Raw genomic sequence first — 26,601 nt, 5'->3', positions numbered from 1 at the left:
TTGAAACTACATGTTTTTCTTCTTGATCAAGGTTTAATTAGCGGTATTAACAGACGCATGGGCAACTCACTAGCAATCATACCACTTAATAAAATCTGCCCCTCATTAGGTCACAAAAAGGCAGCACCAAACCTGATGACCCGAGTTCTATATCCCCAGGACTCGCATGGAGAAAGGAAAGAAATGACCTCCACACATGGCATGTGTGTAGCAACACTTAACGCCCACATCGAAACGTAGTAAGAAATTTGTGAGTAGAAATGGGGCTAATTGAAAGAGTAAGGATTGACAACAGTGGGAGTCACCTGAGGGCTCAAGGGGATTATAAGCAAAATATAAACATGCACATAGGGAAACTTGCGCAACATTTATGCTAGTAACTTTTAAAAAGTCATTCCACTAGCAACGTAATTTTTTTTTTTTTTTTTTAATCACGAAACCTACTTTCTTCCGATAAACCTCTGTTTCTCAGAACGTAGAGCAGCGCCCGAGGGATGCGGACCTTCGGTGTCCTGCCGCGGCTGAGCCGCCGTTCCCGGCCCCCGCCTCCCTCCCGGTCTGACACCGCTTACGGCGTCTCGAGAGTTAAATGCGGACCGGGAGCGTGGTCCGCAGCACCAAGCGAACCTCTCCCAGGAGCGCCCGGGCGCGCGTGGGTCATCAAGCCGGTTCTCCGCGCCCCGGAACCTCCACGCGCGCGCCTCGCTGGCCGGCCGCCCGCCCTCGACGAGCAGCCAGCAAACAAAGGCAAGACATTCCGGACACCAATCGCGCTTTCTGGCTTCTTCCCAACCCTCCAATCGGGCTCTAGGGTGTGGCCATCGCGCCAGGCCATTCCGGCCGCCGATTGGCCGGCGTCTTCCTGGTGCGAGCGTCCCTGGCCAATCAACAGCCGTCAGTCCACTCCGCCAGTCCTCGTCTGGCGGCGCGAGCGGCGCGGCCGGTTGAGGAGGGCGGGAGGTAGGCGGGGCGTCGGCGCTGGCCCCGCCTCCTCGCCCTGCCGCCCCGCAGCATCTAGACACCCGTGGGAACCGGAGATCCCGACAGGTGAGCCCGGTGCCCGACGGTCGTCAGGATGGAGTTCGTGAAGTGCCTCGGCCACCCGGAGGAGTTCTACAACCTGCTGCGATTCCGCATGGGGGGCCGGCGGAAGTTCATACCCAAGATGGACCAGGTAGGCCGAGCATCCCTGCACCCCCGCGGGGCTGTGGCCGCTGCGCGCCCCGGAGGGCCACGGAGGACGGTCTCGGACGCCCTGGTCTCCTTGGAGGGCGGGATCCCGGCCTGGGTCGCGCACCCCGGCTGGACCCTCTAGCCTTACAGGCCCCGCCCTCCCCTCCACCTGTCTTTAAAGGTTTCTCCAAACCATTGCTTTTCGTGGTGGTTTGGCTGCGCACTTCGTTCTCCTAAGCTTGGGGTTTATTTTCACGCCAGTGGGTGCGTTCCAGAATTGAGATTAGATGGGGAGAACACGCCTGAGATGATTTTTTTGTGAACATAAGGAGCCCTGTGGGAGTTCTCATATCCCTGTCTTCTCTGGAGTGGAAACTTAGACCGCTCCCACACGCTCCTTCCAGTTTTCAGACATCACCGCCCTCGTAAGCTTCCTCGCCTTCCTGCAGCCCCTGATTTGTTCCTGGGTGCTTCCTACGGTTTTCGTTGTGCGCGCATAATCTACAAGTTCTTACTAGCTGTTGGCTGCTGGAAGGCCAGAACTTGGTTTTTGTTTGTATTTCATCGTACGCTACCCTTTGTTAAATGCGTGCTTTGACGATATTTATTCTAACAAATGTATGCAACTGTTGGCATGGATACACATCCAGTTGCATTAGTGAATTACATCAAAACCTTTAAACATTCCCCCCACCGGAAACATCAGACACTGTTTTTATTTAAAGGTATTCTTGATTGGCGTCCTTTATTATAGCACTTTAATTTTCTTGTAACTCAGAATGTTACTCATTTTTTTAAGACTTAGCGCTCTCTCACGAGTGCTCTGGGCCATTCAGCAGACGTTCATGGGACGCTTGCGCGGCGATAGATGCTCTGTTGGGTAAAGCGTGTATGGCAATGTAGTTAAGAGCATAGACAGATAGGGCCCTCAAAGAAATAAACGCAAAGATTACATTTCAGGGGAGAAGGATGTACGGTTGTGAGAGTCTTGCAAGGGAAGGGACCAAAAGCCAAGAATCTGTTTTCTATGTAACCCAAGTCACTGGGTCTCCTGACAGCTCTAGTGACAGGTAGGTTCATGTCCTCTGGGGAGGCCAGTTCATGCTGCCTTCTGCAGAGAGTCACTAGTGACTCCATCTTGCCAGGACTCTGATAAAGTGTTGTGAGATTGTTCTGTAGAAATCCGAGGATGGCATTCTGATCTGAAAGTTTTCTTACCTGCCCTTCTCTAGCACTGTTTAACTTACAGCGATCCCATAGTCTTGTATTCAGCTCCTAAAGTCGCTTTCAGATGTAAGATTTCTATATTTCAGTCTTGTTCCAATTTAAGATTCTCTTATTTGATTCTGGATTTTAATTTTTTTTCCAAGACAGGGTCTCACTGTGTAGCCCTGGCTGTCTTGGAACTCACTTTGTAAACCAGGCTAGCCTTGTTTGTACTCACAGAGATCCACTTGCCTTTGAGTCCGCTGCCTCTGCCTCCTGAGTGCTGGGATTAATGGTTTTCATTACCCCTGGTAATTCTGGATTTTAAGCTGCTTGAAAATGAGAATCTTTTTTCTTTGTGTCTTTACTGCCTTGAACAAAATAGCCTGTCAAACATGTGAAGATGAAATTAACGAACAGACCTGCCTTGGGGAAGCTTCTAGCCCTTTAAACCAGGTGACTTTACCTGAGTGTAGCAGAATAGTGAATGTTACAAGGAAATTTACAGGAGTAAGGAGGAAAATCACTGCTTGTTAAGATTCGAGTTTAATCTTTCCAGGGTTGGCCAGAGGAAATATAGAGATTTCAATGTCTCTGGCTTTTATGACTAAATATTTGTTTGGCTCAATATTAATAAGATTTCTTTGAATGCAGACATTTCTACACCTGACCTCACACATGCATGTGACAAGTCATTTTCAAAATGCAGATATGTTAAAAGCCTTGTGGAAAGTTACCTGTCAGCTGTGTGCGGAAGGCATATGTCAAACAAAAAAAGAATTGCATGTTTGGACTTAGGTCCCATTGCCAAGTTATCTTGTTGCACATTTACAAATCTTCAGAAATCTAAATGCTTCCATCCTGGAGCAGTTGTACATTTGAGCTTTTACAGGGCAAAGTTGCCATAGCTTTTCATTGTTTTGCAGGAATTTGGAACCTAAGATAAAGGTTCACTGCTTGCAGTCCAGGTTGTTTGGTCTCCCGACACCTCTGGTGACATAATTCACCACCCCTGCGGGGGTGGAGGGGGTGCATTTGCTGCCTTCTCTTAGAACTTCCACCCTTTGTTCTGCGCTTAGAGCGAAAGGGAGATTAAATCTTTGTTGTGTAATAAGACCTGAAGTATTAAGAAACTCAGTATTCTCTAATACTGATACAAAGCCTGTGATGGTGGCATGCACGCCTTTAATCCCATCATTAGGGAAGGAGTTGAGGATGGATCTCGGAGTTTATGATCAGCCTAGTCTACATACTGAGTTAAGGGCTAGCCATGGATACATATCGAAACCCTGTTTCAGACAACAGGCCAAAAAAGTATTTGCTACAGGTGGGCGTGGTGGCCCACACCTGTAATCCTAGTACTGGGGGAAACAGAGGCAGGAGGATCTCTGTGAGTTCCAGGCCAGCCTGGTCTACAAATCAAGTCCAGGACAGCCAAGGCTACACAAAGAAATCCTGTCTCAAAAAACATATTTACATCCTTTCTTTAGTTATTTGTCGTATGATACTCTTTCAAGGCCATGTACCTGGTCCTTTTTCTGTTCTCTTTCTTCTCTTTCTTTCTTTCTTTTTGTTTATTTTTGGGGTTTTTTCAAGACAGGGTTTCTCTGTGTAGCCTTGGCTGTCCTGGATTCACTTTGTAGAACAGGCTGGCCACGAACTCACAGAATTCTACCTACCTCTGCCTCCCCGAGTGCTGGGATTAAAGGCATGTGCTGCCACCATGCCCGTCTCCTTCTTTTTCTTTAAAGTTTGGTTTCTATAATTGCATGGTACTCAGGCAATTTTGTTCTGGCTACTTCAGAACTTTATATTTCTTTATCATGCTGTTATTTCTAATTCCCATACCTTAAGATGGATGGTCTCTGGGTGTTCCATTTTTTTGAGACCAGCTCTGTCACTTTGTATTGTAAACTAATCTGGAACTCACTTTGTGGTTCAGGCTGGCTTTGAACTCTGAACCTCCTGAGTGATGGGATTGTAGGTGTGAGCTTCCCAGCCCAATTAAGACTATATTTTATTACAAAATATTTCATGCAGAAAAATACCTAAAGTATTTAACAAACCAGTGTATCTGAGGTTAAATATGTATTCTGTCATATTACTTCGTTCGTTATATATTTTCATTAAGAAATTAAGTGTTCAGAAACAACTAAAGCAATAGACTGTCCTGCTCTAGCTCCTATTTTAGATGGGGCCCTGAGTTGTTACCTAAGGTCCCATAGCTATGGAGTAACCTCTGGGATTTGACTCTTACAGTCTGACTATAGAGCTTGTTCAATCACTATTTTAAAAGATTCATTTTTTAAGCCAATATTTACTTATTTATTTGTTTATTTACTTATTTTTACAGTATTTTGCCTGCATTGTGCCTGCATGCTGTATGGGTACTGGGACCTCTGGAAGAGCAATCAGTGCTCTTAATCTCTGAGCCACCTTTCCAGCCCTCATTTTTAATTTTTTATTGTGTGTCTCTGTGTGTGACAGTACCTGTGTGGGTTTGTGGAAGTGAGTGCAGAGGCCAGAAAAGCTCGTCAGATGCCTCTGGAGCTGGAGTTATAGGGGTTGTTGCCAACTGCATGAGGTAGATGCTGGGAACTGAACCCCAGTCCTCTGCAAGAGCAATACTTGCTGTTAACTACGGAGGCATCTCCTCTGCCCCTTCAGAGGTCTCTCTATGTTAATATGCTGTTCATCCTTAGGGTAATGAGCCACAGAAGTATATTAAAGCAGCCTGTTCAGAGCCAGCTAAGAGTATGTGTGAGTATGTATATATGTATCTGTGCATGGTGGCACATGATGTTAATCCCAGCATTCTTTTGGAAAGCAGAGGCAGGTGGATTTCTGTGAGTTCTAGGCTAGCCTAGGCTCATTTGTGAGTTCCAGGTCAGAAGATGCTTCTTACAGCTATTTATTATCTGAGCGTACCACTTAGAGTTTTTTAAATTAAAATTGAAAAAGTGTATTATTATTGTTGTTATTGTGTGTGTGAGTGTGCGCATATGCCACTGCACACATGTGACAGCCATAGGACAACTTTGTGGAGTTCCAGGAATTGAACTCAGGTCACCAGTCTTGTTCAGCAAGCCCTTTACTCCGCTTAGACATCTGGCCCGATTAGCTTTTACTGAGGACACTCCATCCCAAAGCTTAGGGCTGCAGTTGTAGAGTTTGGCTGTACGACACTGTGCTGCGTCCTAATACCAGTGAGCTACTGAAAGATGGCTGAGTGGTGAGATATGCTGTGTATGCTTTATCCTAGTTTTAGGAAGCCAAAGTTAGCCCTTTAACAACTGTTGCTTAGGTCACAGTTGTCTGGGACAGCTGGGGGGTTCTGGTGGGAAGAGCTGGAGCCATTTCTCCGTGGCCTGCTCAGCTAACAGGCAGCTTGTGGCTGATGGAGGGGTGACAAGCAGGCTACAGCCCGTGTAGGGGAGACACACATCTCATCAGCCTCCAGGCTTGCCCTGGGACTCATGAACACTACAAGCGAGCAGACCTCAGTACCCACACTTTTCAGACTTCAGCTTCAGTCACATCTGTTGCTGTCCAACTGGACCCCAAATGTTGAGAGTCAGGTATGAGGAAGGAGAGAAGGATTTTTTTCCTTGCGGAAAGAGTCACGAATTATCGTGGCCATGGTTACAATTTATTGCAGATCATTCTTTATAATCTGAAGGGGACAAGGAGGATTGTTGCTGCCGTTTCACACATTACAAGCTTTTCCCTCATAGCTCTTTTAAGCGTGTGTCTGGGAGGCCCAGCCATTCCTGGCCACACATGCACCTCTGTGATGCTTTATAGCTTGGAGTTTTTCAGCCCAGAAAGCTCAAGTGTGGGATACACCCAGCTATAAGGCCAGAACTGGTGTGTGTAATTTTCGAAAAGCAGCAGCGGCATCTAGGCAGAAGACATGGCTTTTGTCAAGCATGTCTTCCTTTGGGAGAGGAGGTGAGACAAATACCCAGTGTTTCCACAGAGATCATTACCAACCTCTTACATAGCTGCAAGAGGTGGGAGTGGCGAAGTCGGGAAGGCAGATTTTTAAGGTTATGACTTAGAGCTGGGGACTGTTTCTCTTTTTCCTCTATAGAATGAGAGGCTTGGAGACTGAAGGCTTTGGTTTCCTCTGTGAAAGGAAGTGGGTGGCCATGGTAAGGGGCAGAGAAAGTGATGCTTGAGCTATTCCTGAGGAGTTGGTGATCAGTGTGCTTCCTGAGTACTTGGAAGGCGCCTGTGAGCACCACTGCTCTGCACCCCAAGATGAGAATTAAACCCAAGGCCTGGTAGCCGAATGCTGTCACTGAAATGCATGCTGTGGTACAGGCTATTCCAGAAGTGGAGGCAGGAGGCTCCTGTGAGCCCAGGAGCTTGAGACTAGCCTAGATGCCATGGTAAAACCTCAGACAGACAGATAAGACTAATAAATAGTGGCTGGAGAGGTGACTCAGAGGTTAAGAGCTGCTCTTCCAAAGGTTCTGGGTTCAATTACCAGCAACCACATGGTGGATCATAACCTTCTATAATGAGATCTGGTGCCCCCTTCCGGAGTGCATGTGCACATTCAGGCAGAACACTGTATACATAATAAATAAATCTTTTAAAAAGGATTAGTAGGAAGATAGATGATGGATAGGTAGATAGTTGAATGTGCCTCTAATTAGGAGAAACAACAGGAAGGTTCATTTCCCTTCATCTCGAGTTGTTTTTTTTTCCCCTTTTTTTGAATTAGAGTTTCTCTGTAGTCTGTCCCAGAACTTGCTCTTTAGATCAGGCTGGCCTCAAACTCACAGAGATCCACCTGCCTCTGCCTCCCGAGTGCTGGGATTACAGGCGTGCCGGGCCATTTCCCTTCATTTAGCATTTCTTTCTAAATAACAATAAAACTGAGGGCCATAAACAATAAAAAATATTGAAAGCTGATTATTTCTGTAATAAATGCATAAAAAGATAGATGTGGGTTCAGGCCAGACATGGTGGTGCAGGCTTTTAATCTTAAAAAAAAAAAAAAAAAAATCAAGTTCAAGTAATTTGTCTTTTATTGGTCATATTAGCACTTTTAAGTGCATTCCCCCACGTGCAAGCTGGGGCCACAAAATGGAAGGAGCCGGCCTTTTCTGAGGAGATCTGGCTTCTGTCAAGGCTCTTAGTGTTTAACCAAGCATGTTCTTGTCAGTAACTTAATCTCTATGTTTCTTTATCATCAGTGAGCTAGTACATATACAGATGTGGGCCCCCAGCCACAGCCTGCCAGCTCCAGGCTAACGAAAGGGGTTTTGTTTCTTTTGTTTCTTTCGTTTCTCTTTATGCCAAAAGGCCTTGGGATGTAGCCCAGATGGCATCTTCACCGTTTACCTCCGCCTCCCAAGTCCTGGGTTGGGAGTTTTCCCACCATGCCTGGCTAACTGAAAGGGTTCTGTTTTGTTGTTGTTGTTGTTTCCCTATGATTCAACATTATTTGGCAGCAGAGTGTGATTTGATAGAGGCTGAGGCTTCATTTGTCCCACTTGGTTTATATATCCGCCTGTGCTGCTTTAAGAATTGTTGCTAGTGAGTCATGGGTCCAAACTCCCACTCTCAGAGCTGTTCCCACACTTCATGGTTTGTTTTCTAAACACTGAAGTGTATGGACTCTGCTGCCTGTGTGGCATGGACTGTGGCCTGTTATACCTTCCTTAAACAAATTAAAGGCAATGTTTGTGTCGTGTTTGGGATGCAGCGCCCAATAAAAAGCAGTGACTAATCTTCCTGCTAAATCCAATTCTGAGGTTCGTGGGTTCTGAGGCCTGGTTTTCCCATCCTAAGCAAACCTGTCTTATTAACCACAGGGAATACTAGCTGGGTGGTGCTCGTGGTTGTCAACTGGAGCCTGGAGCGTCTGTCTGGGAGTTCAGCCTCGTTAAGGAGGCAGCTGTACTTTTGCCCTGAATGCCCTTGAGCCCTGTTTTCCCTCACTGGAGAGTTCTGTGTGTGTGCTTGGCCTCATCCAGCAGTGAAAAAAAAAAAAAATTGGAAGGCTCTAGGGACAGTAGCAGTGACATACGTTGAGAGAGCAGTGCTGTCCTTAATAGGGACCTGTTGTTCAAGGTGACATACTGAAACCAGAAACAGAAAAGTGACATGGAGGAAACAAAGGATGCAAGTCCTGTTGCTTTTCTTCTTGGGGTGCTGGGAGAAGAGTGTTCCCTAAGACTGCTCTTCAAGCCCAGTGCCACTGTCCCTTTGCATTCCTTACAAGTCCTGGTGCAGCCCCTAGCCCAGTGGTTCTCAGCCTTCCTAATGCTGTGACTCCTTAATACAATCCCCATGTTGTGACCCCAACCATAAAATTACTTCACTGCCGTTACATAACTGTAATTTTGCTACTGTTATGAATCATAATGTAAATGTCTTGCATTTTCTGATGGTCTTAGGTGAGCCCTGTGAAAGGCCTTGTCATTGACTCCCAAAGGTGCTGTGACCCACAGGTTGAGAACCGCTGCCCTAAACCATTATCCCTGAAGATGAAATCTGTGGGACAGCATGACAGAGAGCTGTGCAAAGAGCTGCTCACCCTGGGTGTGGTAGATCACTCCTGTAATTTGAGTGGTGAAGAGACCAAGGCAGGAGAGGCTTGCCATAAGTTCCAGGCCTGCCTGGGTTACACGAGCAAGACACTGTGTCAAAAGAAAATACTTACATCTTTTTTTTTCTTCCTATGAAATCTTGTCTTTCTACATTTTGAAAGAGTTGGTGAATTGTTTTAAAATATTTTATTAGAAATGGCAATCAAATGAAACTCGGGGTTCTATCCTTTTCTTTCTTTTTTTTTTTTTTTAAAGAAAGCCTTACTCTGTAGACAAAATTATATGTATCCATATTAGGAAATGTAGGAACTAGAAATAAAAAAGGACACCCCAGGGTCCAAGGTTCTCTGACATTCCAGTGCAACTGTGGATTGCCTACCAGCAGATGAGCAGTATTTCAAAACAATTCCCTCGTTAGAAGATTGTGTCTCCTTTCTTAAAATGAGTGGTGAGATTGTATAGGATTGTGTGCAAGGGGCAGCTCATAAGGGGTTCGTATAAAATGCACATACAGCACAACACAAAGTGTAGACAGTCCTTTTAAGGTGTATTTAGTCCTTCCTTGCTTTCCTTTGGAAGACCAACTCCCTGCACATCTGATACCGTGCTTCTAGGAATTGTAAGGTTTCTGACAGTCTTAGCAGGAGGGACAGCAAACATTACTACAGCTTTTGTGAAAAACCAGGTTCTCTTTAGAGAACACGATTGTAGTAGGGTTAAGAAGCCTCAGTCCTGATTATTTACGAGAAATTAATAAGGTGAAGGGGTTATTGCTTTAGGTGGCCAGAGTGGCCTCAGGTTGGTCGCTTTCAACTAAAATTGGGCAGTGCAAAGACGGACACATTGCTGGGTTCGGTGGTCCGTTCGTCCGTGTGTAATCCCAGAAGGTAGAGGCAGAAGGGTTGCACAAGCAAGTTCGAGGCCAGCCTGGTGTACCCAGCGATTTCCGAGCCAGCCGGAGCGACACACTAAGATTGACCACAGACACAGGACACTTTAGTTTAGTTGGTAATAGGAGTGGGAGGAGCCTGCACTGATAGTTTTATTTAGAAAAGACCCTGTCAGAGGGACGGAAAGCCAGCTTCTCAGGGCTGCTCCGGGTCCGCACCCCCTTGGCGCCAGCCCGTGCTGGGGGAAGGGGGATTCAGTCCGCGGGGGCGTGGCCAGAAGCGGCAGGGGGCGTGGCCGGGGCTACACGTGTGGTGGAGTGAGGCTCACCCTGCTCTGGCCAGCGCTAGCCCTAGCAGATCCCCGCCCAGCGGTGGGCGCCTCGCAGCTCTGTGGGGCCTATGGAGGAAGGGCTCCTCGCCGCACTCCCCATGGCAGCCGCCGGCAGCACCAAGGCCATGGCCCTGGTCAAGCGCACCTTGGTGTTGAGCCCGGTCGCCGCGCCCAGGACCCCCGGCTCGCCCCAACGGGGCTGCTCCTTGGCCCTGACAACCTGGCCTTGCAAAGACTGGTCCCGGGCGCGGAACTCGGCTGCCAGCTGCCTGCCGCAGTCTCACTCCTGCTCCACGTCTGCCACCGCCGTGTGTCTTCTCTGCCCACAGGACTCGCTCAGCAGCAGCTTGAAGACCTGCTACAAGTATCTGAATCAGACCAGTCGCAGCTTCGCCGCCGTTATCCAGGCGCTGGATGGGGAAATGCGGTTAGTGGACAGCCCTGCATGGGGGAGGACCGCTTTTCCAGGGACCTCTGAGTCACTGCAGCCACGTCGACACACCACTTAGAAAGACGGGCTCCTTGTTGTGGCTCAGACAGGACTGCCTCCCCCCTCTGTGCCCATGTGTTTACTTGCAAATGCCCTTCCAGGCACCTGGCCATCTACCAGCCAGCGTCCTTTTAGGCCCGCCCTTTCAGAGAAGGGGGTGGGGCGGCCATGTTTATTACCTTCTTTTAGTTCTGGCACCTGCACCTGTCAGTGAGCAGGCCCGGCGTTTTTCTTGGCTTCTGTCTGTCGCGTTACATTTCAAGCGTGCCTCTTGTGCACACCGCACACAAGTTTACAGCGGTCGCGGCATTCATGCTGAAAAGTTTTCCATCTGCAAAATACTCGTTCCCTCTAAACATTTTCCTTTTGGTCCCTGACGTGCATTGGTTAAACCTAAAGCAGTCTGAGAGTGGTGTAGCACCCGCCTGCTTAGGTTTTCATTTTACTTTGTATAACCGTTAGCGTTCATTATTCCTGCTTAAGACTCGAGAGCGAGTGACAGGCTCAGGACATCACTCCTTAGCCCTGGAGTTACTGATGAGACAGCTTTAGAAGGTGACCTGGCACAAGTTAAATAAGTTATCTCAGGTAGGGTCTCACTCTATGGGCCCAGCTGTCATGAAGGTAAGATCTCCCTGTCTTAGCCTCCCCACAGCTAAGATTAGAGGCATGAGGCACTACCCTGCTGTAAATGTTACTTAAAAATAAATATTTTCAAAAAGAGGCTGATGAAATAGTTTACAGGTGAAGGCACTTGCTGCCAAACCAGGTGACCTGAGTTCAGTCCCCAGAAGCCACATGGTGGAAAGGGAGGACCGAATCCCAGAAGTTGTTCTCTGACCTCCCACATGTGCTCACTCGTGCATACACACTCACACACACACCATACACATTTATACACACAAGTAAGTAAGTAAATAAATAAATAAATATATGTTTAAAAACTACATGCTTGTCACCATGTTAATAGCCTCTCTCTTTTCACAGCCACGCAGTGTGTGTGTTTTATCTGGTCCTCCGGGCTCTGGACACTGTGGAGGACGACATGACCATCAGTGTGGAGAAGAAGATCCCCATGCTGCGCAACTTCCACACTTTCCTCTATGAGCCAGAGTGGCGGTTCACGGAGAGCAAGGAGAAGGACCGGCAAGTGCTGGAGGACTTCCCCACGGTACTGGGCCCTCCTCCGGGTACACGTCTTGGTCATTGGCAGTGCAGTTGTCAGCCCCTGCACTGAGAGAAAGGCAAAAGGAATAGTTGGAGGGCGGCTGAGAGTCCTGAGCCAGACTGTTGTGGTTGGAATCCCAGCTTACTAATTGGTGATGAGGCGTTTAGCCCCTCCCTACCTGTTTTCCCTCTGTGTCGTACAGACAGTGATGTTGGTGCTCATTGGATGGCATGGCTGTGGTCCTCACTACAGAATGCTGTTGAGAAGTCGCAGGTCCAGTCATTCACATTTTAGGCTTCAGACAGACTGTCGAAAAATTAAAAGAAAAAAAGTTGGATCTCCAGACTGGCTCACAGGGGCCTATTGACTGTAGTGTAGGCTGCAGTGAGGCTTGGGGGGTGCTGTGAGCATGGGTTACACCTTTGGGTGGGGCGTGGGCTTCTGCAGCAGCCAAGGGGAGATCCTTGACACTTTGCTGAAATCAGTTGTGAATCAGTGTCCCAATCTATACGAGCAGAACTGCAAGAGTTGGGTAATGTCTTCAGTATAAAGTTCTCAGATCGGTGCCTGGAGCGCAGTAAGTGCTACAGGTATTAGCTCTTGAGATGGATTACAGGTAAAGCCCCAAGCTTAAGTTCATACTGTACATGTGCCTCACTTCCTGCCCTTCCAGAAGTTGCATGTTTAGCGAAGTCACATGGTTTCTGACACCCTAAGAGGGCATTTGAATGTTTTGTGTGTAGTTTGCTAGAGTTTTGGAGAACAGTCCTTATATGACTTTTACAATGAAGGAATCTAGTCTATACATCTGAGTGGGAGGGAGTTGGGTGGATAGAGAGAGTCCAGCCTATTTAGAGGAAGGCTGCTTTTGGGCAAAAGCTGTTTGCACTTGCTGAGATCATGTTTTTAGGGCCAAAACCCAAAATACAGGAAGCCTTTGGTGAGCTGAGAGGCCCTCAGAGCTCTGCCGTGGGGAAGGTACTGTGCATTGGTATCTTCAGAGCACCAGGTGGCCAGAGATGCATTTCCTCCAACCATGTGGAAATTCTGTGAAGCACTTGGTTATACCTTTTTAGTAACAGAAGTGGGTTTTGTTTTTGTTTTCTCTTTGGTACTAGGTATGGGACCCAGTGCCCTCATCACTGGGTACACCTGTTGAGGCGGGGTAGGTAGAATGTACTTTAAAGGACAGTTTGTTAGCTGAACTGAAACTTTTTTTTTTTGCCTCTTATGGACCTCCATTTTCATGTACTTTTGTTCTGAGAGTAAGCCAAGTGAACTCTGTTTACTTGGTGCACATCTGTGCCCAAAGAACTCATGAGCCTGATGCCCCATGTTTGTCTGCCTTAGCTTTTGCACATTACCACCCCTGCCTTAGACTTACACCGTGTGTGCTGTACCTTAAAACACCTGTAAACAACCTATATTTTTACATATAAGGAAACTGAGGTATGTCAAAATTGAAGTCCCTTGCCTAAATGGGGAATCAGGATTGGAGCCCAGGGTGCCTGACCCCAGGAAACCCATGCTGACTAGGGCATCTCTATTGCCACCTCTTTAAAGATTGGTAGCTGGGTGAGGTGGGGCAGTGGAGGCAGGAGGATTAGGAGTTCAAAGCTAGCCTCAGCTAACCAGTGAGTTAGAGGCCAGGATATATGTGAACTTGTCTGAAAAGGTTAACACAACCAGGCATGTTGACATGCATGGTAGAAGCGAAGGCAGGAGGACCAAGAATTTAAGTCAGTTCTGAATATCATAATGAAAGCCTCCCTTAAAGGGGGAGTAACGTGGGAGGCAAGAAGGGGAGGGAGAGTCAGAACAACAAAATGGCTAGTGTTTTTATCATAGCCTGCCCAAGGCCTTCTGTAAGCCGAGGAGTTTGTTTTGAAGTTAATGGAAGTGCCCTAATCCCCTTGCCCTATTTGGGATTGTGGTTTATGCAGTCACACAGCAGAGCATGGAGAAAAATGCAGACCTTCCCTCAGGGATCCAGGAAGACAGAATTCTTCCTTGTTTTACTGGGTATTTTTTGTTTTCATTTGCTTGAATTACATCGTAAATTCCAAAAAGCTACTGAAGATGGTGGGGTGCTGTTTTGGGGTGTTTGTTTTTCTGCCCTCATTGGGCTGCCCCCTTAACAAGCAGAACTGCTGTAGCCACAGAGCAGAGTTGCAAAGAGCAGAGTCCTAGGGAGGCGCAAGTAGATGGCTTCAGCCCACGTAAGGAGTTGCCCTTTGGCTCTGACTTGGATCAGCTATCCTAGAAAGAAGAGAGTTCTAGAAAGAACATACTGACTTTTATGTAATCTGAGGAGAGAGGAGTTAAGAGTTAGTGTCCCTCAGAGATGACTTGGTGGCTCTCTGACCAGCTGGTGTACCCTTGGACCTTTCTGAGGAGGGTTTCTAGCTTCTCTGACACAGTGCCCTCACGTGAGGTCTTGACTCACAGTTGCCTGTTCACAGTTGTTGAGTGTTTCATGTTAACAGCTCAGCTGTTCCTTTATGAACTTTCATGGAGGGTCAGGTTGTGGTGCCACACACCTAAGAGAGCCTAAGGCCGGAGGATAGTGAGTTAGCTGTCAGCTAGGGCAATATAGTGAGACTTTGCCTCAAAAATAAGAACAGAAATTTCATTGTGTTTATGTTGTACGTTGATAACTTTTAAGTGCTTTTTTTTGAGCTTAAGGTATTTGTGTAGTAGCAATACATTTCCAGAACAGTCAGCACTACATTTCTGTATGGAGCTTGGGTTTACAGGGAAGACAGCACTGAGAAGCAGACATACTGAGTTAAACTGAGCCCTTGCGTAATTTAAAGACATGGCCTTGGAGTGAGGAAAACACTGGTTTCACGACATCGTTGGGGAATCTGACCAATGAAGGGAAGCAGCTGTCTTATCACCAGCTTGTGACTGGACAGCATTGTAAATTTCTGTTTGGTACCATGAAGTGTGTAATCTGATTTTTGTTTTGTTTTTGTTGTTGTTGTTTGTTTGTTTTTTGTATGTGTGTATGTTCTCCATTTCAGATCTCCCTAGAGTTTAGAAATTTGGCTGAGAAATACCAAAAAGTGATTGCTGACATCTGCCAGAAAATGGGATGTGGGATGGCAGAATTTGTGAACAAGCATGTGACCTCCAAACAGGACTGGGACAAGGTCAGTGTCTGTAAACAGGGTCAAGGTCTGCTAAATTAGATAGCCAGCTGACCCCATGGTAAAGCTCAGAACAAGGACTGCATAGCCTCCAGAAGTGGGTTTTCTGGTTTAACCAGCATCTGTTGAAGCTGACTGTGTTCTTATGCCCCCTTAGCTTAAAGTGAATGCTCTGTCGGTGGCAGTGCATGCCCTACAGGGCTTACTGTTGCAAAGTAAATTGTGAGATTGTCCTCAAGTTGCTGTGAAATTTTAGGTTAGGCCAAATAATTTCCTGTAATACACATAGCAGTGCTTTTCAAATTTTAAAAACAATGCTTTGTTTGTTGTTGTTATTTTCTTTTCCATTATGGAATATTGTGTATGTACATGCTTTAGTGTGTGAGTCACCAGAGGAGTTTTTCTTCTTTAATTTTTGGATTAGCTCAGCGGTAGAGTTCTTGCCCAGTGTGTCCAAACCCTGGGTTTAATTCCCAGTGTTGCCAAAAGAGAAAAAGGAAAAAGAAATACAAAGGATGCATTAAAGATATCCAAGGTTTTCATGCCTTCTTTCTCAAATGTCTGGAAAGTTTAGTTATATCTAGAAATGTCCTTCTTGCTCTTCTCACTGTAATATGTCCAGAGAGAGAGAGAGCCAACAGGAAAGGGAAGTCCCAGCCTGAGGCTCATTTATAACTTGCACTAATCCATTTATGAGGATGGAGCTTTCATGTCCTCCATCCTCCCACAAGGCATCCCCACCTTAGCACTGTTGCCCAGGAGACTTCCATCTGCTTTTAGAGCAACACGGAAACTATAGCAACTGCTGACGAATGGAGAACTCAGTTATCCCTGTTGTCATAGTGCATCATCCTCCTGTGAGCATGGTGCATCTTCCTGAGGAGAGTTGGAAAAGAGGGGATGAAGCAAACACAATAATAGCTTGTCTGGCCAGAGTGTCTTCCTTTCCAGCAGTGTGGGATACAGGCTAGGCTAGGAGTTGGTAGGCTATGATAGATTGCCCATCTGGACAAAGGAACCAGTTGTTCACTTAAATACCTAGAGAATTTATGTGTTTGTATTTCTTTTAGTACTTAGGTTCAGATTTTGAAATAGTGACATATTCATTGAGCCAGTATAGGTCCAGGTGATGTAGTCAGACCCTGGTCTCTGACCTCAGCACTGAACAAACTTGGCCAGGCTTGGTGGCATATGCCTTTAACCCCTGCACTCATGACACAGAGATCTCTGTGCATTTGAGGCTAGCCTGGTCCACATAACAGGTCCCAGGACAGTTAGAGACTACAGTGAGACTCTTACAAAACAAAATAAAAACTTCAAACTTAGGGGAATGTCTTTGAACTGCTGCTTATCCTGTCTAATTTAATAAATGTGTAATTGGTGCTAGGCCAGCTTCTGATTTTTAACATAAAGTTAAAAATTCTGGCCAACTCTAGGCATGGCTCATTCAATACTAACTCCTTTTCATCTGCACAGAGCTGTTTATGAAACATCATAGTTATTGAAGGAAGTTCTCAACAGATATAATTGAATGTTTTATGAATTATTTTCTCTTCAGCTTTGAAGGCAGATGAATTATGGGTCTCTGTCCTAAAAGTGTTTCTGCCTAAGAACTATTATCTTGAAATTCATTTTTCTTAGCACTGTAGATGGAGGATTGTTTTTCAATATCTGGTATATAGATTTCATGTGGCAATCAACAACTTACCCTTTTTGGGTGGTTGGGGAGCAGGGTGCCTTCATAAGAAAGAAATTCGTTGGCAGTTAAACATTACATTTACCAAAAATCTTGCTGAGATCTTTTTAGAAATGTTGGTGAGGCTGGATTCATAGTTTGAATAGTTTTTTTTAACCATCTATAATTGCGTACCCCTGTAACCCCAGCTACTCTGGATGCTGAGGTGGAAGGATCGCGAAGTCATAAGGTTGAGGCCTGCCTTGTCTACAGAATATGGCAGAAGTAAAGTGAGTGAGATCGGCCTTTGGGAAAAGAAAAGCAAAGCTCTGCACTTCAAACCCTAATACAAAAAGAAAAGAAAGAAAAAATAAAACAAACACCTTTGGGTCATGGGCTCTGCAGATGAGTGATTATAGGCAAAGTAACTGACCACAGCGCTGCTCAGTTTTGTCCTCTGTGCAATGGAGGTGAAAACATTAGGTCCAATGGGTGTTGGCCTGCAGTGCTCACAGGGTTTCAGGAATACAGTGTAGCTACATCTTGTTTGTATACTTGTGTTTTAATCAAAAGGAGAACTGAGACATTCTGCTTTAGACTTGCTATTTTGTAGCTAATGATGCCTGGCAAGGCCATTTCTGTGTCATTATTAAAGTACTTTACACAATCTTTTGCAGTATTGTCACTACGTTGCTGGGCTGGTGGGAATTGGCCTTTCTCGTCTGTTCTCCGCCTCAGAGTTTGAAGACCCCTTAGTTGGTAAAGACACAGAGTGCGCCAACTCGATGGGTCTGTTCCTGCAGAAAACAAACATCATTCGTGATTATCTGGAAGACCAACAAGAAGGAAGAGAGTTTTGGCCTCAAGAGGTAACTGATGTAGAGTACTTAGGGGAAAATGATTTTAGACTGAAAAATGTTGCAAGTGACTAAAAAGTCAAACTACCTTAGGGAACATCAGAATGGATAGAATACATTAGGTCATTTCCTTTGGGTAGACCAGCTGCATCCAGGGATTCAGGCTTTGTGAATGGCCTGGACGCATTTCTCTCTCTGGACAGACTTCCTCCAAACCAAAGAAAAATCTCCTCTTGCTTTTCATAAAGTGTTCTCCTAAAGCCAAGTGCTCACACCTTTAATCCTAGCACTTGGGAGGCAGAGGCAGGCAGATCTCTGTGAGTTTGAGGCCATCCTGGTCTACAGAGTGAGTTCAGGACAGCCAGGGCTACACAGAGAAACCCTATCTTGAAAAACAAAAAAACAAAAAAACAAAACAAAAAAATTCACAGTGAGGAAAATGCATTTCCAATGTATATAACAGATGCAAAACTTACATTCCAATATAAAAGGAACTTTTTAAAGTTTTAGGGTTTCCCCAGACTAGCCTTGAACTCAAGGCTTTCCAGCCTCAGCCTTGGGAGTGCTGACATTGTAAGAAAGAGACCGGCCATCTGAGAGACAGGGTGTGCACACCTCCCAGGTTGCTTGGGCAGGCAGTCTTGAGAAAGGCTCCTGCCTGGCTCTCTCTTGCGATCATGACTCTGTGGTGGAGAGTGGTAAGGGCCTTATCTGATGACCTCCAGGCATCCCTGGCTACCCAGGAAGGGGGGTCTGACTGTCCCAACCCACAGTCTCACAGACACAGCCTGAATCACTGCATGCCTGTGACTCGTGAGTACCGGTTCCTCAGCTGCGGAGTGAAATGGAAGCGCTCACCTGCACTGCAGGCTAGAAGGGTGACAGAAATGAGACAAATGTCCAGTCCACCGTGTCAGTCAGTGTCAGCTCCTGAGCAGGAAGAGGCACCAAGATGCCATTTCTCGTTGGGCAAGCCCATGGAGCGCTGTGCTGCTGGCGAGCCTGTTTACGACAGCATTCTGTGTAAAGGTGAAGTTTCTCAGTGCTTCAAATGTCTAGTCACAGAGTAAGGCTCACGGCACTGTGGCGTCACCTCCAGGTTATGTCCCCGTGGAAAAACCAAAGTGCAGAAACTGCTGTGCTGCTGTTTAAATGGAAGGCTCTTCTTCGCTGTTTCCTGTGACCATGCTGTGGGTTTAGGGAGACAGCTCAGAGGCATGGTGCTTTCGTACATGCATGAGGCTGCGGTTTAGAACCCTAACACCATCTGTGGGCCGGCAGTAAGCAAATGCAAGAAAGGAGAGAAAAGTAATCCTGTTACGAAACAATTTCATAGCAGAGCTGGGTCTGCTGACACCTTCTTATAATCCCAGAACCCTCACAGTTGATGCTGGAAAATCTTTAGTTTAAAGCTAGCCTGTGTAAACACTCAAAAAAATTATATTGAAATGCTGAAATTGGGCAGGGAGTAGGGATATGCTTCAGAGGTTGAGTGCTTGGCTAGTACATGTAAGACTCTGATTTGATACCTGGTACTGCAAAAAGCAAACAGAAACACCTGAAATTCTTACATAAGCCTGGCAGCATGAAGCTGCCTGTGCTCATGCCATTAATCATGCCATTATTATTTGATTCATAATGAGAATATGTACTCGGTGCTTGTTTTCTGGCACAAACCTCCCCAAACCCTTGGTATCTTTTATTTTACATTTTGAGCAAGATCTCACCATGTAGTCTAGGCTGACCTAAACTCACCCTCCTCCTGCCTTCGCTTCCTCATGCTAAGATTGGAGTCTTTTGAGGCCTAAAGATGTTCTGCAAACAGATGTCTAATGGCTGTGGGCTCCTAACAATCTGTGAGTAGAGGATTGGGGCTCTCAGTGTACCCACTGTGCCTGAGATGGATTCTTCCAAGGCAAATTAATGTGACCAAAAGGGAGAGGGGTGCCAAAGATGACCAGAGGGCTGGAGATAGGATTGACCACCACCCATCGATGTAATTTATACTGTCTCCATGGTGAAGCCTCCCATCAAAACTGCAGATGGCTAGGGATTCGGCTTCAATAGCTGAATACATGGAGGTGCACACTGGAGAGGGCGGGGAACCTCTGCACCCTTCTCCCACAGCTCACTCTGTGCATCTCTGGCCTGTTGTCTGCATCCTTCATGATGAACACTGAACAGGCGACAGCTTGGGCCTTGCAGTGGACATCTGAGCTAGGGAACATTCTTATAGACTGAGCCCTCAATCTCTTGGGTGTGACGGCTCCAAGGACAGAGTGTCAAGAGGTCCACATAAACTGCTGTTTTCCTAGGAGGCACAGCTTAGGCAAATGACACAGATCAATAGTAAAGTACTTTTGCCAGACCTACCATTTACTAAAAAAAGCAGGGTGAATGAACATCATGGGATTTAGTCAGAGAAAGGAAAAGTCGAGAAGTCTTCCAGGGCCCGGTACACCCTTTCCTTCAGTAAGTAAAAACTAGGGAGACATTCTCAGTGATGTCCAGCGCATGCTGGGTGTGGATCTTATTTAGAGTCAAACTATGTGAGGAGGAAGGTAAATTTCAAGACTGTATTAAGTATTAATCATTCATGACCTGGTATTTTATATATACAAGAAAGGTTCCAGGCAGGGAATGTAGCTCAGTGGTAGAACACTTGCCTAGCATGTATGAGGCCCTAAGTTCAATGTTCTTTTGGAAATCATAATGTAAGGATAAAAATGATAAGTCTAGCTCTACTTTAAAATAGTCCACTAGTTAGATGTAGATAGAACAGATTTGTCATATGTCAGTAATTGTTGAAGTGGGTTGATAAACACATTCATTCAGTAAGGTTTTGTTGTTGTTTTTAATGGGTTCCACAAAACAATCTAGTCTCGGTAGATTTGTGCACATACTAAGACTGTATAAGATGGCACTGGAGCAGTGGCTCAACGTTACAAGCACCTGATCCTTTCTCACTGGACCTGAGTTCGGTTCCTAGCACCTACACACAGGTGGCATATATATATATATGATGTTTCCTAATTAAAAAAATCATAAAACTAGGCAAGGTAGGGTGGCCATATACCTATAATCTCAGTGTTCCAGACCCTGGGACTGAAGCCTGGAGGTTTGAGGCTGCTTAGGAGATTCTGATTCCAAAAAACAACCACCAAAACAACAACCCTCATGCCCCAGAAAACAAACCATTAAACTCCTCACACTTTGGAAGTGAGGGGTCCGAGAGTCCTATTCTGAGTTCAGGTTAACATGCCCTGGAGAGGTGATTGGCCCTCCATGCACAGCTCTTCATTTCCCCACACGTTCTTGTGCAACAGCGTTCTTAGCAAAATTGACCGTCTTGGGTTTTGAGCGGTCTGCTTGTGGTGCCAGAGTTGATTTGTATGTAGCTGGGGGTGTTCAGTAATGTCCTCACACCCTCCTGGCTAGCAGGAGGCCTCTGTAGGCCGAGGTCATTATGATATTGCTTGGTGCGTGCTGCATTGATCATCTGTAAGGGCGCCTTCTCTCTCGAGTGCCACCTCGACTCTTTTGTTGTTGTTGGACTTTGTTGCTGTAAATGACTGTTAGCTGAAGCCTGAAGCAGCTGGGTCTCGCAGTGAAAAATGCTTTCACTGTACATAGCTCATTCATGTCTTGTCAGTTTTTGGTTCTGAGGATGGAACCCAGGCCCGGCTCAGGCTAAGCTTCCATGCTTAATGGTCTACACTGAGCCCCCTCCGGGCCACAAGTAAATTGCATAACACACGTCAACTCTCCACCTGTTCGCCCCTTGACTTGTTCTGTGCTCTCCTGACTGGCTAGGTGTGGGGCAGGTATGTTAAGAAGCTGGAAGACTTTGCTAAGCCAGAGAACATAGATGTGGCCGTGCAGTGCTTGAACGAACTCATAACCAACACCCTGCAACACATCCCGCACGTCATCACCTACCTGTCCAGGCTTCGGAACCAAAGTGTGTTTAACTTCTGTGCTATTCCACAGGTACGGAGTGGGGTGCTTGGGCCGGAAAGAGTACAGCTTCTGTCTTGTGCTGTTGTGTTTCTTCAGGGTCATGGTTTCTTAAGAAAGTTACTCTGGTGTTAATCACTACATGACTCAGGAGTAGGCCGTGAGTCACCACAGGCTCCTTGCACCACATTTAGGAACAAGGTTAACTGTTCAGAACCTTCCTTCTGGGTGTACCCTTCTTCCACCAAGTATTCTAAACTAGCTAAATTATTATGCTAATAAAGCCTGGGCTTCAGCCTAGATGACCAGCATGCCAGTTAACCTGGGCAAGGCTGTTACCATGAGACATGGCTCAGCAGGTGAGGACTCTTGCCACTAAGTGACCTCCTGAGTTAGATTCCTGGTGTCCCACATTGCCTACACACATGAAATGAGTGAGTAAATGAAACGATGTCTTCACTAAACCTCAGTATTTTAATCCTTTGTTTGTATTCAAGATAGCAATGTCTGGTCCTAGCCGCTGTATATTCTTACACTTAGTAATTTCCTTTACCAGTTATTTCTGTGATTAACTCAGAAGTGTGGGTTGATCTTGTTGTACTGACAGCTCTGACTGGTGCTCAGCTAACTCTGTATAGCTATCCCAGGCTTCCATCAGCCCAAGAATCATTTACCTTTAAGCACAGGAAGTCATCACCCCCTTCCACTGTTTTCATGTCACACAATTTTTAATAAATAATGATTATATTCATAAGAGGATAAACTGGAAAATTATTTCCAGATATTATTTTGAAATATATTTCCATTCTACTAACTTCACTGCTTTACTGTGAAAAATTTTGGATTTACTTGTGTTTGTAAAATGGAATCTTTGTAGCTAAATGATTGTGTGCGTGTGTGTGTGTGTGTGTGTGTGTGTATGTGTGTTTTGTTTTTTGAGACAGGGTTTCTCTGTGTAGCCCTGGCTGTTCTAGAAGTAGCTCTGTAGACCAGGATGGCCTCAAACTCACAGAGAGCTGCCTGTCTCCATCTCTGCCTCCTACATGCTGGGATTAAAGGCATGCGCCACCACAGCCTGGCGAATGACAATAATTTCTCCTTGTTGAGTAACAGGGAGCTGGAAAGGTAGACCCTACTGGCCTGCTCGCTGGGTACCGCTGCTTAGCTGGTACATTAGCCCTTCAGCACTTGTGCGGTCTACAGAAAGGCTTTGCTACTGTGAGTGCATGCAGCGCCTTTTGTTCCATCTTCATGAACTGAGATTCCCCCCTCTCCTATTGCCTCTAGGTAATGGCCATTGCTACACTGGCTGCCTGTTACAATAATCAGCAGGTATTCAAAGGGGTAGTGAAGATTCGGAAGGGGCAAGCAGTTACCCTCATGATGGATGCCACCAACATGCCAGCCGTCAAAGCTATCATATATCAGTATATAGAAGAGGTGGGTATTTAATTTTCTGGTACTTGCAGCTGCTTTTATGCATTAAATTGTGTCATGGTTTAACCAGACCATGTTTGGATAGGAGTCCTCGCTATTCAGTGTTACAGCCTAGAGAGAGCACTTGGTATCCCTTATTAGAAAATACACACAGAGCCCCCTGCAGGACCCAAGTGATGATACAGAAGAAACACGGCTGTGTGCTGAGGCCTCTCGGAAGAACAATGTGTCCTGAGCTGTGAGATGATGCTAGAGGCCCATCAGGCTTGTTTGAGGGGTGAAGGATGTGACATGGAGCCTTTTGGAAATTAGTGCAGTGTATGGCTGAGTGACCTCATATGCCAGATGCTCTGTCCTGACAGTATGTTCTATCCTATAACAGACCTCGCTTGAAAAACTCCAATAAGACTATTAAGTTACAATTAATTCGTAGGTGTTTTTTGCTTTGTTTTCTTGAAACTCTTATTTTCAAATGCCAAAACCACCTTAGAAAGCAAAACCTCCCCAAGCTGTGTCCACAAGCATGTGAGGGGTGACTGGAGCATAGTGTCTGCTCAGGCTGGTCTTGAACTCACTGTAACCCTCCCTCCTCAACCCCTCAAGTGCTGCCTTTACAGGCGTATTGGAAATTACCTGGCTTACTGATCACTAAATTTAGACAGTCATTTTTTAAAACCTTCATGAGCTGGGCTGGAAGAGATGCCTCAGTAGTTAAGACCACAGACTGCTCTTACAAGTTCAATTTCCAGCACCCACATGGCAGCTCACAACTGTGAGCTCCAGGATCTAATACTCTCACACAGACATACAGACAAAACACCAGTAAAAGCAAATTTATAAAATCTTCGTGAGCACTAAAGTTCATATTTTATTTTGTATCTTTCTTAATTATTAGAATTAAGTACTGCTGGTAGTTGAGTTTGAGGGCAAAGCTGTCACAATTGTTTCTCTAAATGCCGCTGGCCTAACTTGGCTGCTGTGTTCCCTTCTTGTCTGGCTGATTTTGCAACTTCAGGGCAGAGTTTAGTAGTTACAACAGAGTAGCCCAGACAGCTAAAAATAGCTTTGGGCCCTTTAAAAGAGAACTTGCTAACCTCTGATCCAGGGTTTCTAATTTTCTTTTAAGTTACTCCAGTGAAATGGAAGGTAAAGGATGTATTAATATTTAAGTTGATTTGATGCAGAAAAATTTCAAAATTGTAAAGTCCAAATAGTAAAATCTGAGCTCTAATGTCAGCTTTATGGAAAATGTTCCAGTGATGCTTTATAATGAAGACTTTCGGCCTGGAAATAGAAGTCAGCTGCTAGAGTGACTTCCATGCACAAAGCCCTTGGTTTGATCCCAGTATCCGCCATATAAACCAGTCATGGTGAAACGTGGCTATGATCCCAGCCTGGGGAGATGGAGGCTGGAGGATCAGGAATTCAAGGTCATCCTCACCTGTATGGCAGATTTGAGGCCACCCTGAACTCTGTGAGACTCAAAATCAGTCGGTCAAGATTAGATGAGGTCTACAGATAGGTTGACCTGCTGGCGTTTAGATAGCAGCTAGAGCCGTTCCTGATCTCACGGATCAGTTCTGCCCTTGTAGGAGAGGAGGATGTATCTCTTCCACAGTGTCTGTCTCCTCAGTTGTACTAAGAATGTACCAGGAGGAGGCTTCCTAGAGGCCACCAAAGCCTACAGAGAGTTTCAATGGAGGCTCATGTCCTCCTGAGCAATGGACAAGACTGCTCAGCAGTAGCTAGAGCAGCCTAACTCAGAGCAGCCTGCATACCTGTCAGCCAGAAAACTCTACCTGCTATTGCGGGATAGAGGTAGTGTGTGGGCAAACACCCGGAAACTTCCATCCTCTACTCTGCCAAACTGAATTCCTTGGCAAGGGCCATTGTTTTCATGTTCCTGTGCTTTTTTTTTTTTTTTTTTTAGGCTCTTGGGGCCTCCTTAACTATACAGATTAGCACCTGAGTGTGTATAGCCCAAAAAAGGAAGAAATAATTTGGTGGCTTTTCTGATGATAAACCATCCCACCCCCTGTCATTTGATGCAGTGACTCTTTTCTCCTTGGAGTCTTTGCTTTCTTGTATTCAGTAATACTTTCTCCTATTTAACCTCTCCTCTTCCTGCTCCTGAGCCTTTCTCCCTATTCTTAGTCTTTAAATGTTGGATTGCTTTGCTTCCATCTTCATTTTCCAGTCACTTAGATTGTTTCATGGATATTATCCAGCTAATGCCTTGGCTGTGAACTCTAGTTGTTAACGACATTGCCATCTACCTTAATCATGGAATCCCTGGGACATCCTCAGAGTCCACACATACCTAGACTGGCCTGTCTGTGCTTTTGTAACTGCACTACACTCTGACCTAGCAATGTAGGACTTTATTTTACAGAAGAAGGGAGAACATGCGAAGGGTGAGTGCAGGAGAAAGAGGTGGCAGTAGCATTGCGTGTGAAGAGGGAGGTGCCCAGTTGCCTGCGCATTGGAGAGAATATGGCCCAAGTCACCTCACATCCACAGGAAAGAGCTCAGATAATCTGCATCTAAGAGGGGTGGGCACAAGGGTTATCGGGATCAGGTTGTAGATGTCTGTTGACCATGTGAACAGGTGAATGGATTTGGGGCTCAGATGTGAGTCACTAGGGGCATGGACGTCGAAGGAGTAGCAGGATTCTGCAGATGTGGACCATAATGGAAGGAGCAGCGCTGAAGAGGTCCTGGCAGGACGGCTTGGTGATCTCTGCTGTTTGAGCTACCTTTGCCCAGTTGCTGGGATTGTAGTTTCTTCATCCAACACAAGCCTTTGGTCAGAGGTGTAATCAAATCATGCCACCATGCACCGGGCACCTACGCACGCCCGGCACTGTGAGGCGTCCGGATCTGGTGCAGCAGCTGCTCTGCAGGTACTTAGTGGCTCCTTGGTGAGCTTTGTACATTGCACTGCACCACGTGCTTCCTTGCTCAACAGGCCTAGGTGGCGCTTCTGCCTTATCACAGCACAGCAAGGGACTCCTGTTCTCAGAACCTGTTTTATGACATGGTATAAAGCACCTACCTGTTGAGAATGTCTGACATCATGTGCTCGGGACAGTGCTGAGTAGCTTTTCTTCTCTCCTCAACAGATTTATCACCGGATCCCCAACTCAGACCCGTCATCCAGTGAAACCAAGCAGATCATCTCCACCATTAGGACACAGAACCTTCCCAACTGCCAGCTCATCTCCCGAAGCCACTACTCTCCCATTTACCTGTCGTTTGTCATGCTTTTGGCTGCCCTGAGCTGGCAGTACCTGAGCACCCTGTCCCAGGTCACAGAAGACTATGTCCAGACAGGAGAACACTGATTTTGTTTGGCCGGAAGCTGAAGTTCAAGTGAAATGGGTTTTCCTCTTCCTCCAACTGGATTTTGACTTCCCTTCCATTTTCCCTCCTTTAACCTCTCGGAGAACTGTGTGTGGGACCTTTAGGAACTGTCCAGAGGAAAGGACACCTTGCCCTCAGCAGCCTGGTGCTTGCTGAGGAGTGTGGGCCCCTCTGCCTTTTGTAGCCATTGGCAGCATGCTCACTGCTGCACTTTAGAAGGGGGAGCCACATGTGATGGTCACAGATCCGAGTGAACCTGGCCAGAGCGCTGATTGGATTGATTTCATTTGAAACAGCCTTTGAATAGCCATCATAATAGAAAATGAAGTGACTTTT

At 46.1% G+C, this 26,601-nt stretch overlaps 1 protein-coding gene across 1 annotated transcript; it reads left to right on the top strand.

The window, feature by feature from the left end:
* Positions 1-973: 973 nt before the first annotated feature.
* Fdft1 (farnesyl-diphosphate farnesyltransferase 1) lies at positions 974-26,601 on the top strand. Its single transcript, XM_055609652.1, has 8 exons — positions 974-1,174; positions 10,496-10,593; positions 11,644-11,827; positions 14,851-14,979; positions 17,329-17,520; positions 21,322-21,498; positions 22,753-22,905; positions 26,025-26,601. The coding sequence occupies exons 1-8, from the start codon at positions 1,076-1,078 to the stop codon at positions 26,244-26,246; spliced, it is 1,254 nt and encodes a 417-aa protein (XP_055465627.1). The 5' UTR covers positions 974-1,075; the 3' UTR covers positions 26,247-26,601.

Source organism: Psammomys obesus, unplaced genomic scaffold, assembly GCF_907164565.1.
Source record: "Psammomys obesus unplaced genomic scaffold, mPsaObe1.curated_primary_1811, whole genome shotgun sequence".
In the NCBI taxonomy this organism is placed as follows: domain Eukaryota; kingdom Metazoa; phylum Chordata; class Mammalia; order Rodentia; family Muridae; genus Psammomys; species Psammomys obesus.
Note: the sequence above shows the minus strand (reverse complement) of the source record. Positions and strands in the feature narration are given on the sequence as shown.